Source organism: Peromyscus californicus, unplaced genomic scaffold (genome assembly GCF_007827085.1).
Source record: "Peromyscus californicus insignis strain IS unplaced genomic scaffold, ASM782708v3 Scaffold_8__1_contigs__length_139910024, whole genome shotgun sequence".
NCBI classification, from domain to species: domain Eukaryota; kingdom Metazoa; phylum Chordata; class Mammalia; order Rodentia; family Cricetidae; genus Peromyscus; species Peromyscus californicus.
This window is the reverse complement of record NW_026294606.1, coordinates 84,828,220-84,849,888: the sequence shown is the minus strand read 5'-3', so window position 1 is coordinate 84,849,888 and position 21,669 is coordinate 84,828,220. Positions and strand designations below refer to the sequence as shown.

General features: G+C 48.7%; 1 protein-coding gene across 5 annotated transcripts in view; it reads right to left on the bottom strand.

Moving 5' to 3' along the window:
• Window positions 1–201: 201 nt before the first annotated feature.
• Window positions 202–21,669, bottom strand: part of Sipa1l2 (signal induced proliferation associated 1 like 2) — a 169,932-nt gene continuing 148,464 nt past the window's right edge. For 2 of the 5 annotated variants that reach the window (XM_052727791.1, XM_052727790.1), the window contains exons 19-23: window positions 17,146–17,277; window positions 5,340–5,393; window positions 4,725–4,848; window positions 3,923–4,004; window positions 202–1,414 (exon numbers count right to left, since the gene is read on the bottom strand). In XM_052727791.1, the coding sequence (XP_052583751.1) occupies window positions 1,268–1,414; window positions 3,923–4,004; window positions 4,725–4,848; window positions 5,340–5,393; window positions 17,146–17,277 (539 nt within the window). In that variant the 3' untranslated portion in view covers window positions 202–1,267. The remainder of the gene's footprint in view (window positions 1,415–3,922; window positions 4,005–4,724; window positions 4,849–5,339; window positions 5,394–17,145; window positions 17,278–21,669) is intronic. The other 3 variants (XM_052727792.1, XM_052727793.1, XM_052727794.1) reach the window with 3 other exon arrangements.

The window sequence follows — 21,669 nt, the reverse complement described above, 5'->3', positions numbered from 1 at the left end:
AGCATCAAGTAGACTAGAAGCTTAGAGACTAGGATATGTGGAGTGTAGTAACGAATCCTTAGCACTCTTAACCAGTGAGAGGCTAAGAGGCAGCTAGACAGTTCTGCATATAGACCGGACCCTAAATGACCTGAAATAAACTCACAGAGACAACTGACATGTCAGTCTACACACACCAGGCAACACTGCTTCTTCTGTTGACTTCTTTTGAACATTTATTAAAAAAGCAAAATGTATGTTCCTCTCAAATATAACAGTTAAAAATGGAAAAGCAATACAAACAACGTGTTAACCAGCAGCATCCAGTCCTCGGCTCGCCCAGCTGCTCCAGTCTGGTCCGGGTGAGCTCAGTCACTGCCTGCCTGCCCCCCTCCTTACAGTGCAGGTGAAACCAAATCATATAAAATTAACACGTTGGGGTTAAATAAGCTTAAATAAGAGTGTTAAATACAAGACACTTTATCCGAGTTTCTGTACAAAGATAAACAAATCTGGTGTTGTACACAGGATCCCGCGGGCACTCAGCATCAGGGGACTCGCGTGGGGAAGGTAGAGTGACTCTGTCTGCAGCAGAGAAACTACAGGAAAGCAAACTACGCGTTGAGTGACTACCAACAGGTCCAGCCATTTACAAGGCATATGTATCTCTTTAAGAAAATCAGAACACTGTTAATATTCAGGCACCGTTTGTTCCTGCAAATAAATACGTCTCTACGGTAACAGCGTTTGAGCTAGTGTTAAACTTCAGAGCTTCTTTCTGACGGAGCTCTGCTGACTACTTACTGCACCCTCCTTATTGCTATGATAATGTGGCTGTGGAAATAAAACTACTGTACATCCAAAAAAATAGAGCACCTTTAACATTAAAGTACATGTCTGATTATCTGCCTCCGTATTTATTTGTACAATCCTGCAGCCTGGCTTAGCATCTCTGGAGGTCACCTACTTCAGTTAGTGACATCCAGTTCTCTCCCCCAGGGAAGCTGAGGCCAGAGCGTTATTGGGGAGCCTTTCGGCTGCAGGCTACTTCTGCGTTCACCAGGAGTTACATTCATCTTCTGCTGCAGCTACCCAGGAGGAGTCCAGGTGCCCTGACCTGAGCTGCTAGGGTGAGTAGCGAGACACAGGACGAACAGTGAGACATCTACCTACAGGTGGTGGAAAGCGCATATAAAACTGCATTGTCAACTGGGGAGGGACCGCAGGCGGGTAGGCAGGCAGGCAGAAAGGCCAGCCCATGGTCCCCGGGTGATGAGCAGCTAGCCGGTCAGGCCTTCTTGTCAATGGTGCTGAAGAACCACTCGGTGAACTTGCGCAGCTGGGCTGTGGCAGTCTGCGACTCTTCCTGCAGCCGCATGTTGTCTTGCCTCAGGTGCTGGACCTCAGCCTGCAGCACTGCCTTGTCCTGCTTCTCCTGTGGGGACCAGAGAGCGTGTTAGAGAGCCACTGGCCCGCTGCTCCCATTGACGACGCGAGGGCCCCTCATTCTGACTTAACCCCAGGGACTCGCTTTTGTCACTCACACAGGGACAGGAGCCACCCTAGCCTCTTGGCTCCCCCGGATGTTGTCAAGGAGGAATGAAGCTGCTATGCGGGAAGGCAGCCAGTCAGAAGTTATATGACCCCTTACCCACCTGGAAGAGACAGGTTGAAGCTAGGTTGGAGTGAACCCCTCCTGATCTGCAGGGCTTCCCCAGCTGCCTTCCCCTCTACCTAAAACTGGTGCCAGGGTGTAAGCTATGGATGCTAAGTCTAAAACAATACTCGGGCCTCATTCCATCCTTAGCCTTCTGGAGCTGCCATATTTCCACGCTGACCTTCAGAGCTCGCCACTCAAAAGCACATAATAATAGGGTTTTCAGAATAATTGTACTTGGTGCTTCTAACACACAGCCATGGGAAACACACGACAAGCTTCAGCTCTCTAGAGCTGAGAGGTACAACCGTCCCAACAGCCGCTGTCTCTAGTGGTTCACACAGTGGGTGAGCAGGGGCTGAACCATGGGGAGCTCTTCATCTCCTCAGGGTGTCTACCTTCACCCTTCAATGGCCTCCTGGTTCCCTACCTCTTCTGGGCTTGCCCCAAACCCACCAGCCTGCCCTGTCAAGCCCCAGGACTAGCCAGGACTAGCCAGGACTAGCCTTGTCATCAGGCCAGCCCAGCCCTGAAACCCTCCTCCCTCGATCCCTTTCTGCCTTGGCTCAGACCACCCCGCTGCCACTCAGCTGTGTTTCCCCAAGACCCCCCAGCATGTAATTAGACCTGTGTTTCCACACTTCTGATTCCCTTTCCTCTTCTTGCTCTTGAGTCATGGGGACAACATCAGCCAAGGCTCCTCCTAGCTGCTGCTCCCTTTGGAACTCCGCCCACTCTAACAGCCTGAAGTTAGAGATGAGACCCCCGCCCCAGGCCTGTCCATGTGTCCTGTCTCCAAGACCTTCCCAACTCTAATGGACAACTCTAGAGCCCAGTTCTCTCTTCTACCCACCTCATCACTGATGCCACAGCCCCTTCTAGAGCAGTTTCAAGTTTTTACTTTCTGACCCATTGCCATCTCCTGTTTTTCAAAGGAAACTTCCTGGGACCCACTCCTCAATGTCTTCTAACCCTGCCTCTCCCAATGACCACTTCCCATCATCAGCTACTCCTGCCCCACATTGCCGGATCTTCCCGAGCAGTCCTGCCAGGAAGGATCCTGTTCCTCTGGCAAGCTGCCGGACACTTCCCCAGGCAGCTTATACTCTGGGTCCCCTGATCTACTCATATCCTACATACCCAGGGGTCTTTGTATCCCTCTTTATTTCTCTCTTGATTTCCTGTCTAAACCAAGTTAGTTAAACTCAACTGCCTTGGTGTCCATACCAGCAGAGGAGATAAAGCAGTGAGCTGCCTCTACTTGCCTGGGACTCTGTGGGTTAGAATGAAGTCCGAGGGTCTGGGAAACTTCTCTAGCCCAGGCAGAATGGGGTAGGAGGTCCCTGGAGCTGGCAAACACACACACACACCCTCATCTCTGGAACCAGAATCACCATAACACACCCACAGCTGGAAAAGCGAAGCCTTATGTGGCAGCTCTGCTGAATACACCCTGGCAGCTTCCCCCTGCACTTGACCTTAGCCTCTTAGCTGGTGATAGAAGACAGAGACCATCAGAAGTAAGTGTGTCAACATATGGGCGTGCATGTACACACAGACACACATGTGTTTAACGTACTGCAAAAGCTGTCCCAGTGCCCACCCTAGGCCAACTCCCTCCCCACACACTAGAGCAGAACTTGACTTTTTTGTAATTCGTTCTCTTCACTACTTCCCTCCTGCTTGGCCCAATCCCATCAACAAACATATACACCAGCTAAAATCCTGCCACCCCAGGAGCCTCCTGGGACACTCTCTGTGACACACATGCCACTCTGCCTCTCTTAGCAGCAAGGGGCACCTAGTACAGTGAGGACACTGTGGTGGGCATCAGCAGGAATTCCTGCAAGAAGAACCTCATTCCTCTGAGGAGAAACTGGCACAGGCGCATGGCGGTTGTTCGAGGTGGGAGAGCTGACTGGGCTCTTGGAGAGCTCATTTTTGGGGAGCTACTGACTCCCCTTTAGACTAGCTCACATGTATCTGTTGCAATCAACAACTCATAGAATCAAAGATGCCAGCTTGCTGCATCTTGCTTCATAGAGACCTCACCATACAGAAGGCCCAGTCACCGTCAGGCATGTCCACAGGGCTCCCTGCTCCCTCAGGGAAAAAAAACCACAGCAGCTGCGTGTGAGAAGGAGAGGGCAGACCTAGGGAATCTCCCTCCTGTGTCCAGGTCTGTTTAGGGTCTTTCTCATCCCTGGGTCTTCTCAGCTTCTTTGCAAGAGTTAAAGGGGCTGCATGTGGGCAAAGCCCTCTGTGGGTGGACTCCAGCAATCATACCTTGCGAAGGTCGGTCTGCAGTTGTCGGAGAATCAATTCTAGCTGGTTGACTTTCCCAGTCAGTGTGGAGGGCGAACGCTCCCTGGTAAATGGTACAGTTAAGAGGACTTTAGAGACCCAGGGCTAGGATATTGCTTGTGTTAGTAAACTTTTCACTGAAAATATTATGTGTAAGTTGACAATTTGGGACAATGTCCCCATAGCTACCGCCATGGACTCAGAATCCAATTCATAAGACCCAAAAGCTGATAAGAAAACAAAGGCCAGGATTATTTAAATGGAGAAGAGGGAGGCCAGAGCTAAGTCCCAGGAGCCAAATGTAGAACTGCTTCCCTTGCTTTTGTCATGAAAACAGGACCAGGCTCAGTAGCAAGTTAACCGTGACTCAGTTCACAGGGAAGCCAGAACTGGGTTCATCATCACGAAGAGTGGCTGCATTCCTCATGTATGTCAACAGCAGGTGGGTGGCTGGATCAAGGACCAGGGTCTGGGGTGACCTGTGCCCTAGGCAGGTCCCACAGCATGAGTGACTCACAAGGCGGGCACTGCCTGGTGCTTCTGTAGTAATTGGGTAGCTGACCTGAGGTTCCACTTGGTTCTCTCTGCCAGTGAGACTGGCTACTCTGGGCACAGGCCAGACATCAGGCACTACACTACACCTGTCTATGTAGTGCAATGGTTACACGATCTAGTGGTATCATTTCCAGCATGGCAGGAATCCAGGTCAGTCCCACTGTAAGACTCTCTCTGGCCTGGCCTGGGATACCCGAGTTCTGGGACATGGGAGGGAGCGTCCACATACCCAGGTGTATCCAGGAACTCCTTGCCGCTGGTGGGATCCACACACAGGGACAGCTCTGGGGCCCCTTCCAGGTCTTGTCCATGCTGGAGGTCAGTCAGGGTACAGAAAGATGCCACCCTCTGGTCTGGAGAGGAGGAACACACAGAAAGCAGTTTGGTGAGAGGCATTAGGCACCATGTCTGTGTACAGACCGATTTACTGAATGGAATCTGCTGGCCCTCCTTACCACAATGCCTTGTTCGAAACAAAATAGAGAAAGAGAAACTCAGGCAAGCTGTTGGCAATGAAAAAGCATGAGATCGACTGTCCTCCGTGGGCTGTATGGTACATATATCACAGCCACAGAGATAGGTCTACTTTCTTCTTTCCACACCCCAAGGAATCTAAGCTACTGGCTGTGCATGGATTAGCAAGCTGGATGGACAGAACCATGGACATGGACCCTTCAGCAAGCTCCCGTGAACTCGAGAACATTCCTAAGAGAGAACAGCCAGGGCACACGTCCCTGGTGCATCCCCCACCCTCACTCATGTGGACCACCATGCAGGCGTGCAGACACATGAAATAGAAATAAACAGAACAGGCTACAAAATAGCAAGAGCCAGTGTCAATCACCTAGGTAGGAGGCGTGGTGACAGAGAAGCCCGAGTTCTTCATCTGAGTCAAGACCTGAAATAAGATTTAGAATTCTCCCATGAACAGGAAGATCTCTCCGACCTGGAGAATCTCCAGGACCCTTACGATGCTTGAAAGACAGGCTTGTGTGAGTACAGCATGCATGGTGTGCTAGCATTTGTGTGTGAGGGGTCTATCACACCTCTCTGTGTATGTGCTCGGTGCTAGTGTTACATGGTGTCACACAAGATGGTGAGATACCATGTTTCATGTTATAAGCAGTCTAGTTAGAAGCAGGGTGGGAGTGTCTGACATATCCATATTCAATCATAGATGCCATCGTTTCAGATTGTCCTGAATGCAGATTTAAGAACAGGGGTGGTGAGAGCAACCAGCCGGGCCCTCTCACTAGAAACCGTGTGGGAAGCTCAGAGGGACCAGCAATGCTAGCAGTAACACCCATCCCCAGGCATCACGAACTTGGCATTCAATGTTTCCAGAGAGCAGGGCAGGAAAGAGAGGAAAGCAGGAGCAGCCCAGCCTCTCGGGGCCAAACTCTGACCCAGAACTTAAGCCAGCGCTGCAGGTAGGGAGGAAGCGTCCTGTCTTTACGGAGCATGGGGACAGATTCGGGAAGCTGGCTTTGCCCTGGACTCGGAGTGAATTGCATGCGCAGCTGGAACTGGAGGGGTGAAAGTTCGCCAGTGAGTACCAAGGAGGCTCTTCTCACAGGGACTGATTAATGGGGAGGAGCTCTGTCTCCCGCTGGCTGCTGCATAGGCTTCCTAATGAGGTGACCTGCCTGTTTGGTTGATGTAGGGTCACACACTACCAGTTAATTAAAAAGGATAGCGATGCTGAGGCTGCCAGGGGCATATGATGGAAAGTCACTGCAGCCATACAGTGCGGAAGGCACAGCCTACCTACTCACAGTGCCCTGGGCCCTCTCAGAAGTCCTGCTGAGTCCACCCAGTGACCCAGGACATCAGGGTTCTCGAACTGCAGGGCCCCTGCCTAATACCTGCCATAGGCATGCAGGTCCTTTAATTGCCTTTTCTGTAGACCCCAAGTCTAACCTACAGCATGACAAAGATCTTGCAACTACTCAGCCCTAACAGAAAGCTGCGTTACCCATTTAGTAACATTACCATTGACTCTCGGGTGCTGGCACTTGATGAAATAACCTGTAGCTTAATGAATAATGAATGCAGTTTGGCCACTGCCCACATCCACACATGGTCTCCCTGAAGAGGTGATGAGGATGGATTAAGGGGAACGTAGGAGGACTGGGTGGCTACAGAATTCTGCACACACCAATTTACTGGCCTTTTGGCTAAGATCATGTGTAAAATTCTACACAGCCTTCTTCTGTGAGGGCCCCAAATAAGACATTGTATTATTTAAAAACAACAGCAACCAAAAACTAGAAAAACCTAAGCTGGGTAAAAAACTTGCTGCACAGGGGTGAGGCCCCGAGTTTGGACCCCTAGCCCCCATGGAAAGCTGAGCGGGGTGAGCGTGTGTCTGTAACCCCAGCGTTGGAGGGTGGAGGCAGGCGGATCCTGGAGGCTCACTGGCCAGCAAGTCTAGCTGAACAGTGAGTTTCAGGTTCAAGGTTCAGAGAGCGAGCCTGTCTTAAAGAGGGATGGGGTGGGGGGAGGAAAAACTATCACAGAAATCTTGATGTCAACCTCTGGCCTCCACAGGTGTCCACACAGGCACACATACGTGCACATGCATGTCTGGCCCCCAACATCAAGAGGTTTTTTGTTTTGTTGTTTTTAAACTTTGTGAAGAATTCCATGGACTCGTCTTACTGTGTGGAGCCTGGTGACAACCCAGCCAAGCTGCCTTTGCTTTTAAGTGTATTTGGCTCTGAGGGTCAGGCATCACACCCGGGTAGAAATACTGTAGCCTGCTTCAGCTATTTCTGCCTTACTTTATAAATCTCCACACAGGAGCCGAACAGGACATGTTCCCAGCAGCCTCAGGGAGTCACATGGTCCTCTGGCCAGGGGGCAGAAGCCAGTGCAGACCTTGCCACCCAGGGAGTGTGTACCGGAAGAGCAGGCTGGGGACTCTGGGCACGCAGATGCTACTCTTCTGAGCTGACACTGAATGACTTTCTAATAAGGCTCATCTTCCTGACACTTTCCAGGGAAGCTCTTTGCCTCTGCAGCTTACTTCTACGATGACAAATGCCCTGCCATCACGTGACCTGACCTGGAACCACGTGGTACAAATAAAAGCACAGAACAGGCAAGCATGGCAGAGTGGATGTTGTATGCAGGCTCAGCTCAGACCCGGCAGCTGAACCCTAGCGGGTAGCCTGTTTGCTCTGCCCCTCCTGTTCCCAAGGGCTAAGCAGATTTGGCTAATGGCGACATCAGACATGCTTGAGGGACAGACAATTCACCCCTTTAGGTACGTTTATACTTATTTCAACTTCATTATAGCTGTTCATGTGGGGTGGGGGGCAATGTGCACGTGTGTTCAAATGTCGAGCTCAGAGGTCAACTTAGGGTATTGCTTCACAGGTGTGTCTACCTTCCTTTTTATTTTTAGAGACAAGTTCTCTCCCTTGGCCTAGAACTTGCAGATTCTACTAAGTTGACTGGTCAGCAAATCCCCACGGGTCCTCATGGCTTCACTTCCTCAGTGTTGAAATTGTAAGTGTGCATGGTGTGCCCAGTCTTTTCACTAGGTCTTCACACTTGCAAGGCCAGCATCTAATGACTGAGCCATCTCCCCAGCACCCAACGTCACTTTTAAAGATCTGAATGCACATAACACTATGCAAGAGGAAGAATAATCCATACGCTATTCAATGACAGTTTTAGGGCTGAAACAGCAAGACGGTGAAGGTAAATCACCCGAGACTTCAAGCCACACCTGCAGGACTGGCAGTGGAGTGAGCAGTGACTACAGGGATGAGCAGTCCTAGTAAATGTACCAGAGACTCAGTGGATGGCAAGTGGCTAGGTAACTATACTCTTCCACAGAGAAGGCGGCTCTGATCCGTGTGTCAGAACCACAGAGGAAAAAGACTTGCAGGATCTCTGCAGCTGGGGAGAAGGAAGCACAGGCTCTGACTGGACACCCGCGCTTCCTGGGCTGCAGGAAAGCGACTCAGCTGACAGGAAAGAAACAGAACACACTGCACTTCCCACAGAAATACCGTGGTCGGGCCTTTGTCAGTCTCTGAGGAATGCAAAGAGGCAGAGCTGGTCTGAGTGACGAGAAGGAAAGAACCCTGGATTAGCCTCTGCTCAAGACATAGCTCTGTCTTGGCCTGAAACACTTTCTATCTTCTGCTTAGGGGATTTAAGCAGATTTACTATACAGTTTCCATCTCCAGAGTGGTCAGTGTTCTCTACTTTCCCCACCATTTACACGCTCATCAGGAGGCATCCAGCATGCTGAGTTCTGTTTGTGCTCGTACACAGGTGTCAGACATCAATAACTTTAAGACTTTTATCAACTTTGTGCTTAATATTTAAAACCAAAAAACTTTTCATCCTCAAAGTTTATGATTAAGCTTTTTAAGAAACCAAAGACACATGGAGCATATATTAAAGGCACAGACTTAATACATTTAATATGTCCATTTGGTCATCTAATTCCCACAGCAGCCCAGCATTAACATTAAACACATCTAAAGGCACAGTTTAATAGACTTAATATATATAATATGCTCATGTGGTCATCTAATTCCCATGGCAACCCAGCATAGGCATTAAATACGTGTGAGCACACATGTCCCACATTCAGTCCTGGAGACATGGTGACAGTCATCACCCACAGTAAATACTGGGCACTCAGAGGACAGGCCTCCTCGGGCTGGAGACAAGCACACTTGTTCTCCACTTCAGCATGTGAGAGGAAACTATCAGAACCACACTGGCTGGTTCCTGATACTTTGATGATGAATGACAGCAGCTAACTCCAGGACCTGTGTGTATGTGCATGCTCAGGTATGTGCAGGTGCATGTGTGTGTGTAGGCCAGAGGTCAACTCTGGCTATTATTCCTCAGGATGCTGTCAACCTTGTTTCTTGAAACATGGCCTCTTGTTGGCTTTGAACACTCACTGATTTAGGTAAGCTGGCTGGCTAGTGAGTCCCAGGGATCTGAGAGCCTCTGCTTTCCCAGCACTGAGATTACAAGTGTGAGTGACCAGGCCTGGCTTTTCACGTAGGTTCTGCAGGTCAAACTCAAGTCCTCAGCTGCATGGCTACACTCTGACTGCGCTGTCTCCCAGCCCTTTAATGGGAGGACTTTTAAAAGAGGCTCCACTTCCCTTCCCAGACTCAGTCTGACCCACAGCCAGATTTTCTACTTAGCTCTGATCCCGTTCACAAGGTCACATCCTGTTAAGCCTGGATTTAAGTGAACACACTAGTAACACATTATCAGAAATGCAAGTAACACACCGCCTCTAGGACATCACAGCCCAGCCGCACAGTACACTTAAAAGTGCCTACAGTTCCCCATCGTGCTCACGGGGCTGAAGGAACCACAAGCAGCACCTTGGGAGAGGGTCACAGTGCACTGCAGATTCCAAATGCAGTTTCTATGGAAGGTACATTGCTCTTGAACCACTGCAAAGTGGAAAGAATCACTAAGAAAATGAGTCAGGGACAGTCTAGAAAACATTATTTCAAGAAGCAAGAGACAAGCTGAGCAGTGCATGGCAGACGGCTAAGGATTTTGTTGTATTAGGCAAATCTGCAATTCTGTTCAGGAACTCTGACAGGCGAAGGGCATTATCACATCCCACACCAAACAGAACCGGACAGATTAAAATAAAGCTTGGCATGTGACCCAGCCAGATCTTAAATGTGTCTGTCACAGCACAGGGGAGTTGCCGACCCCAGGCTGACGCCATTAGCACCTAGATCACCCTTTCAATCCTAGACCAAGGAGACTTCTCTACTCTTGACGTGTGCTTTTTGGGTTACACTCTGGTTATTTATCTACTTCTAACTGATCTTAATTATACTATATTATTTTATATACTGAATACTTTGCTATCAGCTAGTTCTTAGGAATGAGATTCCAGATCTGGGGAGGGGATGCGGTACATTTTTCTGGCCTGGCTATGAATTGTCACTGTACTTGAACGAGAAGATGGATTGCTTTATAATCTCAGAACGACACTGGCTTTGAGTGTTCTTTGTGGCTTCCTGGAGCAGCAGAATTGTTTTTCCCACGGAGTAGGTGAGTGCCCATAGCTCATTATCATTGAAATTTACACGAATGTTGTTTGCACACTTAGTTACCGAGTCTTCTTCAGCGGGCTGCAGCCCATATCTCATTTGTTTACCTCGGAGGCCGCGTCTTCCGCTGTTCATTTACGCACTGCACACATCTTGGCTTTATCTACCACATTCATTATAAACCTTTCTCTACAGTTCACCACATCCCTCTTTCAGGCTCATAAAAGGTCATACATACATACATGTATGTATATCTGGCCATATTATATTTCACATGTTCTCTCATTACTGCATAATTAAATCTTCCAAATGGTAATATTGAATAATTTTTCACTTTTTATAAAGTTGACTTTTCTAGTATATAAATTGCTTTCTCATTTAGGTGTTAAATACATTCTGATGCCTATGTTCTTTATTTTTTCAAAAGGACTTATTCTATTTTTGAATCATTATTATGCTATTTAATTATTATTGATTTATAATAGGTTTTTTGTTGAATACTGTTCATCATTTTTCTAAATGGGTGCAATTAAGTTCTTAGCATATCTTTAGATAGCTGAGTGGAAACTGCACTTATCTCAAATTAATTCAAAAAGGACTGTCATTTTTACCACTGAGGATTCTATCCATTCCTGTCCTTGTCTATATTAAGACTCTACAGTTACTTAAGAGCGTCTCTGTTCTCTCATTATAATTCTAACGATGGCTTGATTTCCAAAGAACACATAGCTGGAGCTTGCTGGTTTGCTTAAGGTGTCCTTCAAGGCTGTTAACACTGACTGCATGTGGAACCTGAGCCAACCATACCTCCCTCTGCCATGTGAACACACCAGCCCGTCATAAGGTGTTGACCAGAGTCCACCCTAGTGTCTGACTGTCCTTGAGACTTGCTCTGTCACAGATGATGGCAGGTATCATAGCCTGGGACTTCTCAGATCAGACATGAAACAATCACAGAACTGCTTTTTAAAAAAATGAACTGCTTTTATTCCACCAGGGATTCCATCACGCATGAAAATGTGCAGTGACCCCTGGGTGCAGAGTTCAGTCAAGGTATGGCTATTCCAGACAGAGTGGGGTCCTCCAGATGAGCCTAACACAGCAGAGCTGCAAGCATGTGCTCTGGTTGCCTGTGCAGCAGAAGAACCACCCAGCTGAGCCTTAGCCCACTAACTCATGGCACTGGAAGAAGCAGACCACTGATGGTGATAGCTATAAATTTTGGGATGGCTTTTTATGTAGAAATAGTAGCTAGAAAAATCAGGAATACTTTAAAAAACTGTTTATCTAGTTAATTTTAGAATTTTTTTTCCCCAAGACACAGTTTCTCTATGTAGCCCTGACTGTCTGGAACTTGCTCTGTAGACCAGGCTGGCCTTGAACTCACAGAGATCCATCTGCCTCTGTCTCCTGAGTGCTGAGATTAAAGGCGTGTGCCACCACTGCTCAGCAATTTTAGAATCTTTAATAATTTGATCCATTTGATCCTACCTTCTAGATATATAAACATGGCTACAATTTTAAACTAGTGACATTCATTCTTTTTTCTCCCTCCATACTGTACTGTATATGTCAAGGATTCCAATACAAAGATTAAAGGATATGGTTCCAATGGGTTCCCATTGTGGTCTGCATGTGTTCCCTACAGGCTCATGTGTTTTAACACCTGGTCCCCAGCTGGTGGCACTGCTTGGGAAGGTTGCAGAACCCTGAGGAGGTGGAGCCTTGCTGAAGAAGGGGTCTCTGAGGGCCCTGGGGCTTTAGAGCCTGGCCCACTTCCAGCTCCTTCCCTTGTTTCCTGAGTGTGGATACAATGGGATCAGCCAGTGTCCAATGCTGTAGGTGGCCGTGACATGCCTTCTCTGCCACAGTGGACTGTGTCTCTCTGGAACTGTGAACTGAAATAAATGCTTTCTCCCTTAAGATGCTCTGCCAGGGCATTTTATTACAGCAGCAACGAGACAGCAACTAAGGCAGTTCCCTTGTTTAATTTCTGAACTTGAAAGCCCTGCTCATCAACATATTCCCAATTGCATTATGTAGACTATCTGGGAATAAGGATATATCCTTCATGAGACTTTGGAAGGATCTCTCAAATCTTATCTTTTATTAGAAATAGGTCCCAATTCTATTAGATATACTTTCAGGAAATTAGAATAATCACTCTTAATTACTTTACCTACTAACTTATTATAATTAAAGCTTTTCTTTTATTAAACTAGTTAAACTCTTGCCTGTAACAATGAATAATCTCAGTCTACTACAGAATTTCATGTAAGTTTTCTCACTGTAATCCTACAGACCAAGGCTGTCTCAATGGGGCTCTCTTTTTCAGAGATGTAAAAAGGAAAGAATTCTATTACACAAGAAAGCTGCCTCTAGATTTCAGGAAAGCCTCACACAAGGGCACCATTATTCTTTGTAACTGAAAACAATTCACTGTACACTTGGTAGTTTTGAGTGATATTGGGTATTTTGGAATATTCTCGAATGGTTTTTCAATGACCTCTGCACTCTGGGCTTTTGTTCCTCATCCCCCATTTTTTTCTTGCAATAAATACTCAATTATGTCACCATGAAGTTTATTTCTATGTAGTTGACATTGCTCAATAACTTCTTTTAATCTCTCTTTAGTGCCACCCAGAGAATATATAACGATAAAATGTGGAGGAATGATGGGTTGGGTGGGGAGAGGTGGCACCCAGTATTCAGTGCAAATGGAAGCAGCCCAGCAGAAGCCACAGAACAGTGTCAGATGCCTGGGTTCCCACCATCAAGATGAAGGAGGCGCCAAGAGTATTGTGTTGAGTAAGAGCCCCACCAGGGGTCAGCTAAGGTACTGTCAGTGAGCTGCCATCCTAGGTTGTCCGGTGACAGGTTCCCTTTAGCCTCCCAGCTAATTCCTGACACTGGGGAACTGTGTACTGAGCACCCTAGGGGACCAAGCTCTGTTTTTTGTCTATACTGCATGTCGAATCCCGGGCCCTGAACTTTCTGAGACAGGATCTCGTTCTGCTGCCCAGGCAGGCACTGAACTTATTCTCTTCCTGCTCAGTCTTTTAAGTAGCTGGGATGACAGGCCTGGCTAAGGTCTGTCTTGGAAACCAGCTCATTAGGTTGGTGGCTTGGGCTGGCCAGGTCTGCATTCTGCAGGGGACAGCAAGACTCCAAAGCACCACAAGGTCTCATGACACAAGCCAGAGGGAGGTCTTACAGAGCCTGTGTCTTCCCCAGGGGACAATGGTCTGCTGCAGCTCCAGTAACCTTCTCTCTCACATTAATTCCATCTTGCTCATGCACTTTTATGGTTTGGGATCATATCTGCTAAATGTTAATCAATATTCAAAGAAAAACTGATTATTGATCATTTATACAATGCACTGATATTTTATCTGCTGTTGAATTTTAAAATGGATTTCATCTCTTTTATTTTATTTGTCTGTGTATGTGCTGCATGCACATGAGTGTGCACACCCATGTTCACAGAGGCCAGAGGAGGACGTCAGTTGTGTTCCTCTCTCACACTCTTCCACATTATTGGCTCAAGACAGAGTCTCAACTGAACTGGAAGCTTGTCATTTTGGCTAGACTGGCTGGCTAGCAAGCCCCTGAACATGCCCATCTCTGCCCCACCCCACAAGGCTGGATGACAGGCATGCACAGTCAACGTCCAGCTTTTGATGTAGCTGCTGGGGATTTGAACTCAGGTCCTTCTACTTACACAGAAAGTGCTCTCACCCACTGAGCAGTCTCCCTAGCTCCTCTGTGCAGCTTCCTGGAATCTTTTGAAGTACAGTTAGTTAATTTTCTTCTGTAGCCAGATGTCACAGGTAGTAAGGTGGAGCCATTAAAATGTTTCTAAAACATTGTATATTTCTCTAAGAACTACTCTTTATGGCTACAGGCCAAATACTTAACACGTAGCACTCTTTTCATCATTATTCACTAATAAAGAAGAGAACTATCATATTCCTTAATTCTTCTTAGGCAGTTACTAGAGTAACATTTCACACATCTCCAAAGTTCAGATCTTGAGTTTCACCTCTAGTTTTCTTGATGAATTGTTTCACTGCCTGTGGTCAGCGAGGTCTGGGAATGTTTATCTCTGGAAGACACGCTGATTGGCAAGCTTCCTGGTGACGCATCTGTGGTCACAGTAACACCCCCCATTCTTCATACTAATCATATTTAAACATATTCAAACAGTTGTAATGGGGGGGGGATGAATTTGGTGCCTCAGTTCTACTTTTGAATAACACAACAAAATCTAAGCCCTTAAGCTTTAGCTCAATGAAGATGACATGACCTTTTGGTGGATGAATAAGCAAGTCAATGGAACACATGACTGCCGGGGAGGAATTCTTGTTTTGATTTTATAAGTGAGACTTGTGGTGTCTGTTGTGTGAGTTTTCCTGAGGAGATGGAAAGAAACATCTATTCATCCCAGATGCAGACAGCACCCACAAACCAAAGAAAAGAGTCCATTCAAGGCAGCACGGTGAGCCAATGAGTTTATGGGGGTGACTTGGCGGAGTGTGAGCACCCCGGGGCAGCTGCATCACTGAAAAGCCCCACCCGCATCCTTCTGCCTTCTATGCTCTATCCAAAAGGCCACATGCAGCTGGGTAGGAGGGCGTGGGGATGGAAATCTTAGATCAGGGTCCCCTGAGTACCCTCTTCTATGAGGAAATGCTGTTGGGTTCAATCTGGCGAGGCCGATTTAAGATCACCAACCTGGAGGAAACAGTTACACTGATGCTTCACTCCAACAGGCTGATAAATTCTATTTTTAAAACCCTGTTTTCAGATGTGTCAACTGTCCAGTATGTCAGTGTGGGTGCTGGCCGAAGTCTGAGTCCAGTAAGACATTTTACCCCTCCACAGTTAGCAGCTTCTGACAGGGAAACAAACGAGTACTCGGATACTAGGACACTACCCAGACTGCTTCCAGAGGGGTGATGCACTTGTCGGGGAGTCGTGAGGGCATGTTCACTGTGTGCAAGTGTCCCCTATTAGCTGTCCTGTCTCAAAAGTAAACTCCTCCACTGGCAGATACGCACCCCGGGGCATGGGCATAAAGGAGGCCTCTCTAGCAGGCCAGTCACAAGAGGAGAGGAAGGGTTACAGCAGCAGACCTTGGTCTTCTGTAGTAAGGGGGAGCCACAAGCAACTGACAGGTGTCAGGGGCCAGTGGAGGCTCTGAGCCCTGGGGACAGCATATTCTGTTAAGGCTGGAAGGCCCTGACAGCCTCACAGTGGGCAGAAGGCAAGGCAGCCCCATCAAACGACCCCACATCAATTCATCCACTGGGAAAGGCAGGGACAGAAAGAATGTCACAGTGTCAGAGTCTGTATGTAGAGTCTTCTCATGGGCTAATGTGTTGAGTACTTGCTCCCCAGCTGGGATGATGCCCGGGGAAGGTGTGGAAACTTAAGAGGTGGGATCATGCTGGATGAAGTCTGCAGGCAGCCCCACTTCCTGGTCTGCTGTGATGTGAATGAGTACCCACTGCCCACTCCCATGGCCATGGCTTGCCCACCAGCGTGCCTTCACTGGTGCCTCTCAAACCATGAGCTAAAGCAGGTTTGTCCTCCCATGGCCATGGCTTGGCAGGTGCTTGGTCACAACAGTGCGAAAAATAATACCAGTAGCAAACAGCAAAGCTCTAAGAGTTGTGGCCCCGCACCACACAAGGTCCAAACAATGGGAAGCAGCTTCTTCATGTACTTTGTGGACAGTTCCCCATGAACTGGAAAAGCGTGCTGCCCCCCCCCCCCCCCGCCCCCCAGGCGGCAGTTCAACTAGACAGTCACAGCATCAGTGGTGATCAAAAGCAGTATGGCAGCCAGAAGGGCTCTCAGAGCTCAGCTGACCCACCACAGCCCCTGACCGATAGGCTTAAACTGACCCACCACAGCTCACTGACTGATAGGCTTAAACTGACCCACCACAGTCCATTGACCCACAGGCTTACCTGACCCTCTGCAGCCTGCCAATCTACAAGTTTAACTAACCTACTGACCCACAGGCTTAACTGACCCTCTCCAGTTTACTGACCTACTGACGCACAGGGTTAGAAGAAGCCGAGGCCCACACAGCTAGAGGGACTCGCCAGAGCACACAATACCGTCAGAGTCTTCTGTATTGGCACTAAGTCAGCACCTGCTTGTCCTACCAAACTTGGCAGCTTTGGCCTCTTGAGAGTTCTCTCCCATGTCACCTTAGTGTGCTTCAAGGACAGAGAGAGTGGGAGCTAGGCAATCATGCATGCTTTTCACACAGAGAAATGTAGCCAAAGAGGAAAAGGGGCTTGTCTGATCGGGGGGCGGGGGGCAGTTGGTATCTGGAGCAGAATTTAGGGTTTGAAATCCCTTGCCTAGCATTGATTTCACCAAGTGACTTGACCACATCTAGATGCTTCCTTAGAACCAAGTCTTCTCCTATTTCATCTTCAAAGCTGGGCAGAGCATTCAACATTTGCCAGATGATCCAATACATAGACATGTGTTCCTAAGCTGCAGTATAGGCCCTGCAGGAGCATGCTCCCTGGACACACAAAGGGGCCTGGGGTGTGGGTGAATCTTTACCTTCAAACGCTCGGGCAGCATCCACAAGATGGGACCAATCTAACCCTGTGGCTGTGTCTGGTAGCGGCATCAGGCCGGGATCTGCACACTTGGATTTATCCGATAAGGACCCGTCGGAAAACCAGAACTCATCTGAGTAGAAACAAAATCAGAGTGTAAGTCAGTCAGTCTGTCTCCACCCAGAATCACAGCATGGGTATCATTGTCCCCAGAGTCTGGCAATCCATTAGTCAGTCAGTCAGAACATGGGTACCATTGCCCTCAAAGAGAGTCACTCAGAAGGCCAGTCAGTCACAGCATGGGGACTACCATCCAGACAGGGAATCGGTCAGTCAGTCACAGCATGGGGACTACCATCCAGACAGGGAATCAGCCAGCCAGCCAGATAGTCAGCCAGCCAGCCAGTCGGTCAGAGCACGTGCACCATCACCCTCATAGGGCATCAGTCAATTGGTTCACCACAGCATAGGTACCATAGATCCCACAGAGTACATCAATATGAGCACCACAGTCCCCAGTATAGTCAGTCTGTCAATCCATTAGTTACTGTCTACATGGTCAGTCACAGCATGAATAGTGCTCCCCACACAGAGCCAGTCAGTTAGGTCACAGCATGGTTCTCACTTAGTCGGTCACAGTATAAGCACCACACTCCCTGTCTGGAGTCAGTCAACCTATCATTCCATTAGTCACTGTCCTCACAGACAGTCAGTCAGCCAGTCAGAGAATGGGCACTGCTGCCCACACAGTGTGAGAGAGTCAGCCAGTCAGAGCATGGGTACTACCATCCTCAGAATCAGCCACTCACAGCATGAGTACCATTAGTCCCCCTAGAGCCTGTTAGTCTGTTGATGTTGGTCCATCAGTCCCTGCATAGGTACCATTGTCCCCGCAGAGGCAGTTAGTCACAGCCAACAGCACTGCTGACCCTTCCAGGGTCAGAGAGTCAGTGAGTAGGTCTGTCAGTCACAGCACAGAGAGCATGTCCCCACTCAGTCATGGCGCGAATGCCACGGTCGCCACTGAGTTGGTTATAGCACAGGTACTGCCATCATCTCTCACAAAGGGGCCTAGGAAACTGTAGAAAACATGTCCTGCTAAAATAGGAAATATTAAACCACCCCAAAGAGATGGAGGTTTGTCATCAACAGCCAACACGAGACCAGCTGGATGGTAGAGAGCAAGCAGGGGCGGTCAGTGTGGAGCCTTGCAGAGCATCCTCACTTTACACCCTCGCAGAAGCTTTCTGAGGCCTGGGAGAAGCTCTTGTTTCCTCAGGGTAGCAGCCCCCCCTTTAAAAAATGCCTCAACCCTCACACTGCCTTGAAGCAGGCTGGTAGCAATCTCTTTCCTGATGATTTCCAAAGTGTGAGGAACAAGGTCAGCAAAGCTGAATGGTAGACATTACAGACCCACATGTGGGTGAGGCTGCCTCAGCGAACAGATTAGAAAAAGAAAGGCTGTCTCTTCACGACCTATGTGCAGATGTGGCTGCTGGCCCACTCTTCCGACTTCACAGGACAGTCCTACCACTGCCGCACCAGAAGCCTCCGCGCCCTCCCTCGCTTCCTGGAATGCCTGACAGTTCTCCGTCAGCAGAGCACGTGTGTTTTCCCACCATTCCTTTTCTCCTGAAGCTCTCGCAGCAGCTCCTTAAGTGCTCAGGACAGTAATAACACTCATTGTTAAGAACTCGTTATGCATCTGAGAAGAAACTCTGAAAGGGCCTGACCGGACGATTTCAAAGTGCCTTTTCTGAACCTGCCCAGAGCAGTGCATGCAGCTGCTTGTGGCCGCGTCGGACTAATGAGACCAATCAAAGTAATGGCCACCTGGCTGGCGGAACCTGCAATTAAGTTCAGGGGCGTAATTAAGCAAATGCACCTGTGATTTCTGCACCTCCATCCTTCTGGGAAGCTGTGAGGGGCTGGCATCTGGAATGGGACAGACATCATTTTGCACATGTGGCCTTGAAGGACACACGCAGCCTGCTCCCACTCCACAAATGCAGACTGCTCCCAGTGACAGTGACACCAATCAGACGGTGCTGTTTCTGGGATACCATGCTGAGGAGTAGTGATGTCTGCCAATGTGTTCCCAGTCTCCACTGAGGGCACACCATGGCAGCCTCTCCCTGGACATCTTTACAGTCACAGCACTTCATGCTTGTACTCTGCCAGTGTCAGGTGGAAAGCCAACAGCGAAGGCTGGAGCAGGAGCTGGGAGAGAAAGATTTTTGGGTCCCTCCTCGGAGGCCTTCTCTGGGGGTACATTGGAGGGGCCACTGGCCAGTGCCAGGAAGAAGACAGTAGCTGATGTCGTTAGCAGAATGAAAGGGACAGTGGCTGGCTGGCATGATAAAGGAGGGATGGAGGTCTATGTGAGAGTGAGGACAGTGGCTGGTTCTGATTTAGAAGGTGGGGTAAGAGTTAATTTAACACCCTCCTGTGGAAAGATCACTCCCCCAGTTACTCAATGAAACAACCACTTGGCAGTCTTGGGCTAAAAATTCAAACTGTTTCTGAGGCTAGGCACAGATTAAGAGTCCTGGGGCTGAGGGGCAGATGGGAGTGACGGGGTGTACAGACAGGTGCAACTTAGTCAGCCCTAGAGTCTGCTCACACGAGAACCCAAGGGCAGTCACCACTAAAGTGGCACTGGGGTCTCAGCAAGTGCCCTGCATAACCCGGGGCGAGGGCAGACACCCTCATCTCCCCCAGTTCTCAGCCATGCAGGGAGCCAAGGGAGGAAGACAGCATGCAAAGCTGCTCAGGGTCAACGCCCCTTCCGCGGTGAAGGGAACTTTTGCAGATGCAATACTGAGGAACAGGTGGAGGAGACTGCGTGAGAAGTCCCCTCTGGCTGGGCCTCCAGCGCTGTCTTTAGAGTGACTGCTCCATCACATCACAGGAGCGGGACAACCGAGACACAGCTGGGGCTCCACTCTTGGGCTCTGTCACTAGGAGACAGACACACACTGGGCTTCCTGAATCTTTTGAAAAAGACAGGCTAGGTGATGTGCTGTGAGAAGGAGTCCTGTCTAAGGAGGTGACACTTGCTTGAGGTCCGAGTGACAAGGGGGAGCTGGCAGACAGCTGACACACTACTGGCATAAAAGCTTGGGATGAGTGTGGGGAGATCTGAACCTTAGCCTGACTTGACCTGAGCAGGGAGAGCCTTAGGCTGTGGCTGTCTTTCAGACAACCCAGAAACTACATGTGCCTTTTCCAATAATCAAAATCTGGCACACTTAACATTATTTTTCTTCCATTGAGTGGAAATGAAGTAATTAAGAACAAGGTCAGCCTTTTAAAATTCTTTTTGTCCAAAGACTCAAACCAGCAGCAATTTACTGTTACGTCTTTAACTGACACACTCCTCTGCCTGCATTACTGGATGCGACACTGGGAAGCCAGCAGGCACAGTCACCATGTCAGAGGATGGTGGAACCAGTGAGGACCCATGAGGAGCCAGGGACGGGAGAGAAACACTGTCCGTGGTCTGGTGGGTTTGGATATGGTGGGAAGGAGGAGTCTCCACCATGCCTGTGATATTACACTCTATGTGTTCCATTCTCCAGGTTGGATGGCTTCTAGAAAAGACTCCGTTGCCATAGCTACCCAAAGCTATCCTTTCAAATCCAACTCTTCAAAGCCTTGGGGTGCCTCAGGAGATTCCGAAAGTGATCAGCTAGGTGACTACACTGACTAGCTCCCTGGGCACAGTCGCAGAGCCTACAGCATGTGACTGACTCCCAGAACAGCATCCGGCTCCTCACAGAGCCAGGAAGGCCTGTGCTATGTAACAGTCAGGTCAGATAAGATGATACACTTAGAGCAGAGAGAAATAGAAAATTAGAATAGGGGTACTTCCTGGGGTCCTCGAGGAGATGAAGAATAGAAGGGGGCCTAGTTGGCCTGAATGCATTTCTGGGTACAAGTGGACAATCATCAGCTTCACCTGGACAGAACCACACAATTTCTCTGCTTGATTATCTCTCCCCACATTGCATGAGGACCTAGATTTTAGGGGTGGCTAGTGTCTAGGCCCTGTTGCCCATCCAGCATGTTCTTTAGTCCTGGACACCAATCTTGTGGATTCCTAATATCCCTCCACCATCCTGACTATGTCTGACTTTATTGGTGTTATTACAAATGCTAAGGGGCCATCCTGACAGCATCAACTAAATGGGTCATGAATGTGAACTTTATAGATGACAATAGTGTATCCCAATGTCAAAAGGTTGGCTCCATCTGACACAAAGAACTACCCAAGCTAGAAGACATCACATGGACACTCCACGTCTCCATGTGACACAATGTTTGTCTCCTGAGAATCTAAGAGGTATTCCCGGGCACGTGTTCTTTTGTGTTCACCACTGAAAGACTGCTTCTGGGGGTCAGAGTTCACACTGCAGCAATTCAGAATGCTGCCAATTCTCAGAGGGTTGTGTCCCTTTGGGGGTCGGGGTCTGTGCAACAACCAGGACGGCACTGGATGACTGGATTCTGAGGGGACAGATGG